Below are 12,802 nucleotides of genomic sequence, written 5' to 3'. Positions count from 1 at the left end.
TGACGTTGTGGGGGGGGGGGGGGGGAGTCGTGAACGTTTCAGAACAAGCGAATGTTCGACGTTGAAAATTCGCTTTTCCGTTGCAATTAAAGAATTTTACAGTTGTTTCGTGATTATTGCGGAAGGCATGCAAAACTGATATTCGTATGTTCATGCCACCCGTCGTAGGAGCTTAACGTTTTTTCTGAGCTGAAATAAATGTTGGCAACGATACTGCTGGCGAGTACGAAAATCGTCATAATCGATAGAGCCCTGTTCCATGGATTAATATTTCGATTATTCTCAATTCGTGCGGCATATGGTGGGAGAGATTGCATTAATACTTGCTACGATTTTAATCGAATCCGCTTTTGATCCCGATTTTAATCGGGCGATCAAAACTTTATTCGCTATGGTTAATGGAAAAGTTAAATTTTCTTATTATTTTTTTTTCAATACACGTCAACAATTCTAACCTGACGACTCTCCGTCACGTTTCCCGTGACTTTTAACAACACTTTAGTAATCAACGTTCGTTGACCAAGCCTCTTTCATTCGTATAGCACCGTAATTTTTGTTTGAAGAGAAAAAAATGTGCAGGAATTGAAACTTGTCGGAGGTTAAACTGTATACACGAGGGTCTAGCCTGCGGCAGCGGCACGAAGCATGAGAATGACGCGAGGCCTGTAGGAGAAGGGGAAGAAACTCGTGACGAAACGGGGAGTCGAAGCAGCAGCATCACTAGCGTCGGCCGCTAGGAGCGCAGCAGCCGGGATCCAGTCGCAAGCTGGCAAGGCGTAGCCAGCAACCGTTCAGACATTGGAGGTGTGAGAGAGAGAGAGCGCCAGTCGCAGCTCGACTTCCGCCGCGAGAGGGTCGAGCGACAAGCACGATCGATAACGAAAGTTCATATAACATTATAAAGAGAGGGGCCAGGGCAGGCATTTTGCCCGGCACACCTTGTCGCTCGAACTGTTCGTGTTCTCTTGCGGGTTATCGGACCTTTTTGTTAATTCGACATTAATGTTAGTCCAGGCTTTCGAGCATATTCGCAAAAGTGCTGTGTAAAAAAACCGATCGGATCGGTGATTAAGTGTACATAGATGCGCGATGTAATTGCGGTCGTGTGAGTGTCAGCATATATTTCGCTGAAAAATCTAAGAGAGCTACGTACGAAATAATGGCCTTAAAGCTCGAAAAATAATAGGCGAGAAACATAAAGAAACCCGGAGCACAGTCGAAACGATCGAATGGACTGGAAGCTCGAGGAGGGGGGATAGAAAAGAAGAAAGAAAGACGAAGGAAACGTGAAGAAAAGATGTCTTGAATAGGAAGGATCTCTGCCTCTTTTTATCCAAATATCGAACGTCACACCGAGGCCCCGTCTCGTTTCGTTGCGCGTGTATATCTCTCCGTGCGTTTAAAAAGCGAGTTCACGCGGAGGGACGTGTTAAGTGTCAATTAAACAATAACTGAAAGATTAACCCAAATGTACGTGGACTTGAGCGATGAAAAAATGCGAGTGTGCGTTTCGTTTGCAACGAGGAATACAGTGAGTCGCTGTACGTCGGTGTGAGAAAAAAAAAAACACGAAGTTACTATGGATTTGTCGATGCGAACAGCCGTGATCGCGAGCCTCGTGTGCGTTGATTGAAGCCCGTGTATCGGCGAGTGGAAGGGGAAGGCTTTATGTGCAAATTTCGTACGGTTCCCATCGAGAACTCTGGTTTCGTTAAATCGTTTTCTTCATTCCCCCCCTCCTCCCCCCCTCCCCCCGTTTTTTTTCTCCCTTTTTTTTCTTTAGTCACGAATCGCTCGAGGTGCGTGTACAACCCGGTGAAAAGTTTAACAATGTGTGAATTTAGTATTGTGCGACGGTGAATCAGACGAGTGGTGCTCGAAGGTGAAGGAGACAGAATTTTAGTGGAAGTTTGCGGTTTGGTGTGTCTCGGTGTGCGACACGGGCTCGCAGTCGTGAAAATTCGTCGTCGTCGTCGTCGTCGTCGTCGTCGTCGTCGTCAGCATTGTCACAATCATCGTCATCATTACCATCATTGTCTTCATCTTCGTCGCTGTTGGCCAGTCGGATTATCTGCCGTCTCACTCGTTCCCATTCGCCCGTAGGTGTTGTGCGCGTGTCGCCGGGCTGTGCGACTGTGCCTACCTCGCTGTTCTATATGTGTGAATTGGACGGTGGTGGTGTACCCTTCGGAAAGAAGAAGAAGAAAGGAAGAAGGATCGAGCAGCGGCACGAACCTCGAAAGGGAGGAGGAAGTACGATTCACGGTGGAAGAGAGACTGTTGGTTCTCTCTGCGTTCGCCGTTACTAATACCTTAAGCGACGTACGTTCATTCTTCATACACGCTCTCTGTCTCTGTCCTTTCTGTCTCACCAATTCGCGTTCTCTCCTTAATTTTCCCTCCCACTCGATCGCTTTCCTCTTTCGCTCTGACGCAAGCCCCCGTAATTTCGTGGTGCGTAAAAGTGAGGCATTCCTTGGCGTTGGATATACAAAACATTGGTCCGAGCCTTGGTCGCCTCTGGAATCTCGAGTGATGATATAAATCCCGTCTCCTCTCTTTCATTGGAAAATCTGCGATCGATGAGAGTGGAAATAAAGCGTTGATCATTCGTCGAGAAAAGGACGTTAAAAATTGGTGTTCGTCACGCGCGAAGAGGAAGCACAGACCCGTGAGGAAGGGTCGAAACGTCATTTCGGTAAAGGGGGAAGGAAAAGGAGAAGCCGAATGAGAGAAAGGGAAAGCTGTGAGCGAGGAAATAAAGCACGGCGACGGCGACGACCAACGAAAATTGTTCATTTTCCACCGCGTTTGTTAATTCGTCCAACGTCATTGTTGATTGCCCCACGGCAACTCGGAGACGTTGCGAGCGTGTTGTGCGTACGAGGAGGAAATTTTGAATAAAAAGAATACGAAAATTGGAGGCTGAGGAGAGCGAGACTGGAGAAGCAAGAAGGGAGGAACGTAAAAGGAGAGATCCTGAAGACTGAAGCCGAACGAACCTTGTATGTGCATATGTATGTGTGTGTCCCTGACTGACCAGGAGTAAGCGCGTGTGCGTGTGCAAAAGCCTAGCGGAAATTACCCTAACCGGGCTTCCCGAGCGAGGCTCTCTTTCTCACGAGATTATTCTTTGTGTTCCGGCACGTTCGAAGAGAGAAGGGCCTCTTTCTGTCGCTCTTTCAAACTCTCTCTCTCTCTCTCTCACTCTTAGTGTCTTAACCCCCTTAACCGTGGTGGTGGTGGTGGTGGGTAAGCTTAATCGATTTCGCTGGATCACCGGAGAGGCGAAGATCCCGCAGTGAGATCGTATTCGCAAGAGGCTGGCGCGATCGTCGATAAGACCGAGAATTCATTTTTTCTTCGTCTTCTTCTCCGTCTTGTGCAACAGAGCTAAGCGTTGATCGCGAAAGGAGAGCCGCTGAGAGGCTAAGATTGTGAGAAAGGTGGCGAACTCGTCGTCGGTAAGCAGCGACGAGGACGACGGCGACGGTAACGACGGTAACAATAGAGCTAGAAGAATCAGGAGTAAGAACGACGACAACAACGAGCGAGAAACTAGGAAAGAAGGAAGGAGAGCAGCAGCAAGAATTTAACCAACGGTGACAACGAAGCTCCTCTACCACGGAGTCCCTTGTGTCACTTGTGCTGCTATTGCTGCTTAATACGCCGCAAGAGCAGCTACGCTCTTCCTGCAAACGTAACGATGATAGCGCAGCGTTACGCATTCGCCGAGGTTTTTTAGCCTCCAAGGGCGTCGTCTCAAGCCTCCTCACGTTTCACGTTATTTTCGTTATTTGGCTGTCCGTCACGTGGGACGCATGCGCTCGTACACCGATACAACGAGCGGCCTCCATTCATCAAAAACACCACGACTATAATAACGCTTATTACAATAATAATAATAATAATAATAATAGTATATGCGATAACGATAACAATCAAAGGAATCGGGATAACGATATCGAAATGGCCGCGAGTATATGCTACGAGAAAGAAATCGCCGCGGTTCCAGCCCCGAGCAGTCTTCATCAGCATCATCATCATCATCATCTTCACCACCAGCAACAACAGCACCATCCGCCTCGGACACGTCATCAAGTCTTGCTGCAGCAGCAGCAACAACTCCAGCAGCAGCAGCAGCAGCAACAGCAACAGCAACAACAACAGTCCCAACAGCAGCAGCAGCAGCAGCAGCTCCATCTGCACAATGTACATCATCATCGAGGCGCAGCATCCGTCGCACCGAGTAACTCCATCGTCAAAGAAGAGCCCAGCAGCGCGGCCGGTTCGCTAGTTTCGGGTATAGTACAGTCCATACTCGGTTCACCGACGAGCGTGAGTACCGGGGCTCAATTGCCTACGAGTTCGATCGGTCCGATGTCAGCCTCGAGCCCGTACAAGGATTACAAGGATAGCGTAGTGAGCAGCTTCAAGGATTACGCTCAGCCGCTGCACGTCGATTGTAGCGTAGAATACGAGCTGCCGAGCCAGGCGAAACCCCCGCCAGGCGGGGGTGAGCCACTCTTAATGATACATCCTTGTTATTACAGGCGTGCGGAGCGCGAGCGACGAAGCCTGTTCGTCAATAACTTGCCATCGAGCGGCGGTGGATCCTCGAGCGCATCGTCCGGTATCTCCGGGACGAGCGGTGGTATCGGCTCGACGGGCGTTGTTCTCGGCGGTACACACGCTCCGCGTAGCGTCTCGTCCTCGAGTTTAGCCGCGAACTCGACGATGTCGAGCTCGTCCTCGTTGCGCCCGGTGAAGAATGCGAGCCGCGCGAGAACGAACTTGAACGCGAGCTCTTCGGTGGTCGCCTTGGCGACCAATCCCATTGCGCCGTCGAGTCTGAGGTCGAGCGAATCCACCATGATTAATTGTGCAACCGTCGCCGCGATAGCGCCTCAAGCTGCCCTGCCACCTGCACCGGCTGCCATCTCGATTTGCTCGATCGGTACGGCGGCCCTGACCTCGTCGTACAACGCGAAAACGTCAAACACATTGCTCGCGAGCTCTAATACGGACGCAAGGACCTCCAATCCGAGCGGCAACGCGGTCATACCGCTCGATATGAACTCGAAGAACCCTCGTAACACGGGGAGCATCGAGGCGAGCGTGACGACGAGTCTCGTCGCTCCAACCCCGAGCTCCCACTCGACGGCGGCCCAAAATAATCGAGCACCGAGTGCGGCCGTTACCAGTGCTAAACACTTGAACGCGACCGGGGCGAGTACCAATTCCCTCATTACGGCAGACGAGAAAGCCGTCATATCAGGTATTTATCAGCACTACTTTAGAGCGATGCAGCGAGCCCATCATCACCATCACCATCACCATCATCATCACCATAACCCCGAGCAACAACAGCAACAACAGCCCCAACCTCCGACTCGATCCAATCAACGCCAACAGCAAATCGGGGGGGATTCGCATCGTCAGCCGAGTCATCGATTGTCCGCCGTTAATGGATCGGCCAGCCAAGCTTCGAGCGTCCCGAGGATAACTAACATCGCCACCCCGTTACGCGCGGTGCAGAGTTATCAACAGGTGTACGACGCCGCTGCCGCCGCCGCCGCTGCAGCCGCCGCCGCGGCAGCAACTTCCTCGAGAAATTCTTCTTTGACCGGATCTTCCTCGACAAGTTCTTCGTCCCTGACGAGGCACGCGATGCACCACCACACCACCGGCGGTTTAGTCTCGCATCATCCTTATCGACGACCAACAACCGGCGCATCCTCCTTGCGTTCCACTTCCCATCTTCCGCATCAAACTACCACCGGAGTTTCCGCCTCCGCCGGGATACCCTCGTCCACCGAAGTCTCGAGTGTCTACGCGACTGCGATGCACAGGCATCACGCAGCATCCCTTCAGGCTCTCCAAGCAGCGGCGGGCTTCTACGAGGCTGCACCCGCCTATCACGCACTTTTGCCGCAGAGCTAGGGTTCGAACAACGCCAAAATCTCCCCCGCGTCCTGTCCACGCACCATTCGTCTATTCCCATTTTAATTGTGCCTCCGACTCTCCCCTTTGCTTTGTATAGGCTCGTGATAAATCCCTCCAGTTCCTCCACCGCCCCCGTAGCCCGGTTGCGCGTTCACTTCTTGGCTCATGGACTACTTCCTCATTTTTTTCTTCTTTTCTTTTCATTGCCTCTCGTCGACGTAGCCCGCCTGAAAATCATGAAACAAATGGTCAATCTTTATTTACCGATTTCGAATAAAATTTCGACGCGTACTTTGCTCCTAATTCTTTCTTATTTTCTCTCAACTTTTTAGCCCCTCTCGCTTTTATCGTCCGAACTTATTGTTCAGGCTTCTCTTATGGCTGCTCCGTTGACCTCGATTTGGGTATTAAAGTCGGACGCTCGCACGGCTCGTGCTTCAACCTCCCGGTTCACCCTCGCCCCCGCCCCTCTTTTATTTTTGTCCATAGCTTATCCAACTCTTGTTCACGTCATACCCACCGCCGATTCCGCAGTTCAATCTTTCATCAACTTGCGTCCTCGGTTGATCTTCGGCTTGCGTATATTTCTGTACGACGTATATATTCTCATATATATATATTTATAAATTTATATAAATATACGCCTGTTGATTGTTCATTCGAGCACGTGTCCACGTTGCTTTGTTATTTCAAAGGACGTTTGTACTTATGAAATTTTCTTTTCCTCGTTACAGCCACTATTTTAATCTCGATTCCGCGAGTCTAGTTCCTACAAATATTTAAAGAAAATAAAAGAAAGAAAGAAAGAAAGAAAAAACAAACGAAACTACGAGTAGTATTATTCGCATTCGAGATCAAGGGTCCGCAGTAAACGATGAGCCCGATCAAGTATTTTTATTCATTTCAGAGAATAATATATCGCTTCGCTTTACAAAACCGTACGAAATATGAGAAAATAAATAGAAACGACCACTTTTAATATAGCTGCGGACTCTTGTCAACGACTGTACGTTAGCATAGGTATACAATGAGCCAAGACATGACGACGATATCGCGATCCTACCTCCCTACCTCGGCCTTAAAAAAGAAAAACGAAAGAGAGAGAGAGAGTGAGAGAGAGAAGAAGAAAGAAAGGTAACTCTCAAACTGCCTCATACAATTACGTTAAAAAAGAACACACGTACACGGAGACACTCACGAACAACACCAAACGACATTCCTAAATACGATGATTAGCTTGTATATGTATATACGAAAAACGCAAAAACGATTGAGAAAGAAACAAACAAATATATTAAATTGTTTTCAACAACTGACTGAAAGATTCGAGAGGTTAAAACAAATTCCGTAATCCACATAAACACCATCGAAAGCATACACATTAACATATGAAAAGATCGAAAAATCCATTGGAAGAAAAAAATGCGAAAAATCATTTAAAAATAAAAAAAAAACTTAAAAAAAAAACAAGGATCATGTACAGTAGAGCAGAACTATATACCAGCGTACGTTAGAGAAATATCGTGTTTGAGCATAGAGACGCGGTATATAAGAAGACACTCGAACAAACAAGAATAATAAATTAAAGTAACGTATTTAAAGAAAACGAAAAAAAGGTAACGAAAATGAAGAGAGAGAAAAAAAAAACACGATAAAAATACAAAATCTTTGCTTTGACTATACTATGCCGCGTATTCATATGTAACGAATGCTCCATTTACATATGTATATTGTGCGTACGTATTACATAGTTGAATTATTGTAACTACGTATATACCGCGCTCTATTTCAATACTCACATATATAAACAGCTGCTCCAGCCCAGAAGCCTTAGATCGAAAAGAGACGAGAAGATAGACAAAAAGAGAAAGAAAAGATGAAATAAAAAAGGAACGCGAGTGTGAGCCGATGACGAAGGAAGATATAAAGAACCGAGCGAAATTATACGCGTAGCGAGAGGATTAAAAGTGAAACGATGCGTGTGCGCGTGTGTGCGTGTGTTTGTATAGCTCCGTCGGTAATTGTAGATTTAAGGACCCAGCGTGTCACTGACTACCATGCCTAACTTTTACGATACTTAATCACGGAACTAATCCAATAACTATTTATTACTTACGCATACTATAAATGCTACCCTGCGCGACTGCAGCCACCACGAAAAACTACACCGTGCATGAGGACATGCACGCACATTGACACGAGACACGCGTCAATAGACCGGAACACACACACACACACACACACACACACACACGAAAAACGAACTTAGGGCCATAACGGAGAAGTAAATTGCCACTGATATTACGCGACGACACACCACAGTTCGGATCGATCGGACGCAACGAAATTTTATTTAATCGATTCCAACTTCGAAGCACTCTTTCGATCGGGATTATATTGATAAATGCAAAACTTCATTTGGGCGAAGAAAGTGTTACGAAACGTTGAGAGTCCCGAGGAACAAACGATTTATTCAACTCTCTCAGTTGCGTTCAAACGATCGGACAAACGCGAATACACATCATACGAACTTACACAACTTTCGTCTTCCGCTGGTTGTGCCACGCTCAGGGTCTTAGCTCGAACGCTTGTACTGACGCGCGACAATAACCACCATTTATTTAAAAGAAACAAAGTAAGGAGAGAGGAATGAAGAAAAATAGCAAAGGCAAATATGAGAATACGCGATGATAAAAGATTACGATTTATGAATGCACGGATTGTATAATTAACTTTATAGATTCTGCTAGCGGACGCATTCTCACGCATAGAATGTATATTATTACGATTATTATTATTATTGCTATTATTATTATTATTACTATTATGTTTGGAATGCATATTTAGGAGAGAGGGGCAAACTCGTCATTGACAGACTTGAGTGAGAACGCGTTATGAATTTAGACTGGATCGTTCTCCGTTCGTTCGTATCGTCGTAAACCGCTTATTTTTTTTATTTTATTTTCTTTCATTTCTATTTAATTCCGTTTTATGTCGATTTTCACTGGAGCTAAAAATGCTCGATCGTATTTTCATTGCTAGAAATTTTCAATCATTTATAGCCTCGACTCGTGACGTCCGGGTGGCCGTTTTTATCGATCTTGGGTGAATGAAAAAGTCTATATATATATATATATATACACACACACATTTATATCGGCGTTTGTTCGTCGTCGTGCTACAGTCCTCGAAGGGAAGAATCTCTGTTGGGCTCTTCTCTCGACGAGAATTTATCGTCTCATTGGCATGCCCCGCGACTGTATTCGCCAAGGGCCACACCCGAATGAGCTCGTATATCGAGGCTCTTCTCGCCAGAGAGTAGAGAAAGAGCGAGAACCTTCGCAACGAGCCCTTCGCGTGCTGAAGCATCGATCGAATATTCCGCGATGTAACGGCCAACAATTACGATGACAAGACAGCGTGTCAATGTATTAGGAGGCCTCGCGAGGAGAAAAGAGAACGATAGAAAGAGGTTATGATTCGGAAAGGTGAGCGCAACGACTGCCCACGACGTGGAGGGGCAAGGGGAGGAGTTACGACCGACACAACCCGACTATTCTGCCATACGCACTCACACATACGTACGTGTCCTAACCACGCTACAATTTATAACCTGATACTGTACTACTACGTACGAGGGATACAGCAACTTGACGCGACACGAGGTTATCCTCTTCCAGACTGTACAAAAAAACGTATATCTCTCTCCCGCCCCTCCAACCGTCGTGCGGATGAAGGGAGAATCACGGAGAGAGAGTAACAGACATAACAGTGATGTAAAATCGCCTTCGTGTCACCGTCGTTTCATCGTTTTTTTTTTCACTCTATTTTACTACGAATTTCAAACACACTTTGACCGTTGTTCTTTCGCGAGGTTCGTTTTCTTCGAAAGGCGAAAAAAAAAAAAAATTGGAGTGTCAAAAAGTCAGTCGAATCGCTAACGGCGGCCTGCTTTCTTCATACTTTTCTTTCGTCGTTCGTCCTTCGGAATTGTGCTTTTGCCAATGTCATCCGTTCGATGATTATTCGAAATCAATTTTGCACGCTAAATGCACCGACGTTACGTCAGTCAATGCGACGAGGAAATCGCGCTGCTTCTTGGCGCTGAATTATCGCCAATTTTATTTATTCTCACTGCAATGCAATCCTGCATCGCGAAAATTATTCAAACTCAGTGATTGATGCACTTTGAAACTGTTTTCTTTCGACGTTCGTTCGTTACGTCAGGACTTGAGCGTGTCTAACAATAAAAGACGAACAAATTCGAAAGCAGCCGCGCTCGAAAAACTCAGCATCGAACATAACCTCAACAAAATATATTCGCCGTATTTTTACCACGATTAATCTCAATTCGCAAAGAAAATTTATCCATTCACGGTTAAATCCGTTGAATTTCATGACACGATTTATTCATCATTCGAGAAAGATCGTCGAGTTTGGAAGCGACACACCGAGCAACATCGAAGCAGCGATTCGTTGCCGCCATTTTTGTTCGTTGTCCGTTTACAGACCCGCGTAACTGCGCGCGTATCGAAGAAAACGTATAAATTCTCGAGCATCTGTTTCAACGTTGCCGAGAAAATTTGTCAATTCCGAGTACACATTGGCAGTGAAGTCTCATCGTGTTTGTCGTGACGATCATTCGACGGATGATGCCATCGCTGTTTTACATCACTGAAAATAAAAAAAACGAATATAAAAAATTAACGAAGTTTGCCGCTGACGACGAGTGCGTGCGTGTGTGTGCCTGTGTGTGCTAACTTGAAGTTGGCTGCGTATGAAAAAGAAGACAAAGAGTAAAAGAAATAGAGAGTGAGAGAGAGAGAGAGAAGAAAAATAAATAAAGAATCGACGGCCTTGTTCGTAAAGCCCTGATACACGTGTTATTAGGAGTGAAAAGTGATGAAGAGGGTGGCGGAGGGAGGAGGAGAGGAAAAAGCTTTCGAAGCCTGAGAGGAGTGTGTCGTAACCTAGCCTACTTTGATAAATAAGTCAAGTTTATTGGTTAACGGGAGCTTAGCATTAGTCATCGTGTAGCATCCAGCTGAGCGAATGACAGAAATAAGTAAAAAAAAAGAAAAAAAACGCAAAATAAAGTACTTCCATCGACTCGTCGAGAGCCTCGCGCCATTTTACCATCTGCCTATAAACTAACCACGGGGTGAAAAAAATAATACAGAATTAAAGAAAAGAAAGCATAAACTATATCCTCACATTGTGGAAAATGAAAGCAGAGAAAGGGAGGGGAAAAAAAAACAGAAACAGAAAAAAACAAAAAGAAATAAAGAAAATCACCTAATACCTGCGCATTTAAATATTAACGTACAAGTTTCTAGTGTGATACATTTCTACGCTTATTCTCCGACTATATAGTCTTTAAGTAGAATGTAAAAGTGTCAAGTCATGAGATGCGGATGTAGCCGCGGATTCTGCAGTCCTTTTAGCGTAATATCGGATAAGGCTAAGCGCGAAAAAAGAAAAACGCAAAAAAAGCGAGAGACACTCCGAAGGAATTAAGAGAAAAAAACGAAAAGAAAACGAAGGATTGGACTGTCAACAGAAATAATTGGATGTGTGAGATTGCGAAAGAGAGAAAGAGAGGGAGAGAGAGAACGCTCTATCGAATTTGTTTACCAGTTATATTTCATTTTCAAATGTATATTCGCGACGATAATTCGACCCCGCTGACCTACCCACCTTATAAGCGATTGTATGCGTCTGCAAGTATGTATAAGTGCGTATGTGTGCTGTGTGCGTTCTTGATTCGTCCGTCAGAGGGACACGGCTTGTATTTCTCTCTCACGACACGTCAATTGTTGACGATCATGGGGTGAGATGATGACTATCATCGTCATTATTATTATTCATACTATCATCATTATTATTATTATCATTATTATTATTATTACTATTATTAAAGTTATTATTATTTGATAATTCTAGCGAGGAAAAATAATTCGTTGATACGGGGAAAACAATGAAACCAAGTCTCTCACGTGTACATAGCTGTTGTATATATACATAAAACGAGGAAAAAAAAGCAAAAAACAAAAAAACATTCACTGACTGTACAATATCACCAAAATATATTTATATTTCATGTTAACAATGATCCCGATGAAAATATTCGTCTTCATATTTTTACCAATTCCACGAAAAACGTTCCCGAAACTCTCACACCCCTTCGCGCTCTTACAATAACTAAATGTTTTTATTAACAATTCGAAACATACTCGAAGCGGAGGACCATGCGACGGCGACTCAAGTCGCCGTGACCTCCAGAGCCGTGCTACTGTTGTTGTGTCATTCCGCACATTTTTTCCTTGAAAATCGGACATTTGGGAAAGGAGAAAAACACCACCTACTGCTCCCTCAGAAAACGAATAAAATGGTTCTCGGTATTCGCTCGAAATACGCTGTCCATGGCCGCTGCTAAAACCGTTCTTTTTCACATTGCTTTAACTCTTAAAGTAGGTACACTTAGCTTCGCCTTCGGTACAACTCGCCAAGGCTGTTAATACAATACCTGGAATCACCCTGGGGATTTAACTAGGTGCTGGGCCCGCTGGGCCGTGAGGATTAACGACGCGACCCCTGCTATTCAAATTTGGATCATACTTTTTTCTGGGACACTCGGCCCCCCCCCCCCCCCCGCCCCTCCCCCTTCGGGAATATTTCAATTGTTGTGAACGAAAAGTTTCCCGAAATCCCGAACCAGGCTCGATTTATTGTGACGATTAAATGACTGGAGAAAAATTTCACGAATTTCCTAAGAATTTGCTCGAACGAGTTGAATTTACGCCATTGGGTTCGGTTTCTTGGTAAATATATCTTCGGCAGCGTCGTCTTTTGTCGT

The 12,802-nt window shown here is 45.5% G+C and overlaps 1 protein-coding gene across 1 annotated transcript; it reads left to right on the top strand.

Annotated features, from left to right (window-relative positions):
• Positions 1-782: 782 nt before the first annotated feature.
• On the top strand, positions 783-12,052 carry LOC122408968 (centrosomal and chromosomal factor corto). The gene has a single exon (XM_043416115.1). It carries the CDS (start codon positions 3,970-3,972, stop codon positions 5,941-5,943), a length of 1,974 nt encoding a protein of 657 aa, XP_043272050.1. The 5' UTR covers positions 783-3,969; the 3' UTR covers positions 5,944-12,052.
• Positions 12,053-12,802: the final 750 nt, after the last annotated feature.

The sequence above is a fragment of the Venturia canescens genome, chromosome 4, assembly GCF_019457755.1.
Source record: "Venturia canescens isolate UGA chromosome 4, ASM1945775v1, whole genome shotgun sequence".
Lineage (NCBI taxonomy): Eukaryota > Metazoa > Arthropoda > Insecta > Hymenoptera > Ichneumonidae > Venturia > Venturia canescens.
The sequence above is the reverse complement of the archived record's forward strand: the minus strand, read 5'-3'. Positions and strand labels throughout refer to the sequence as shown.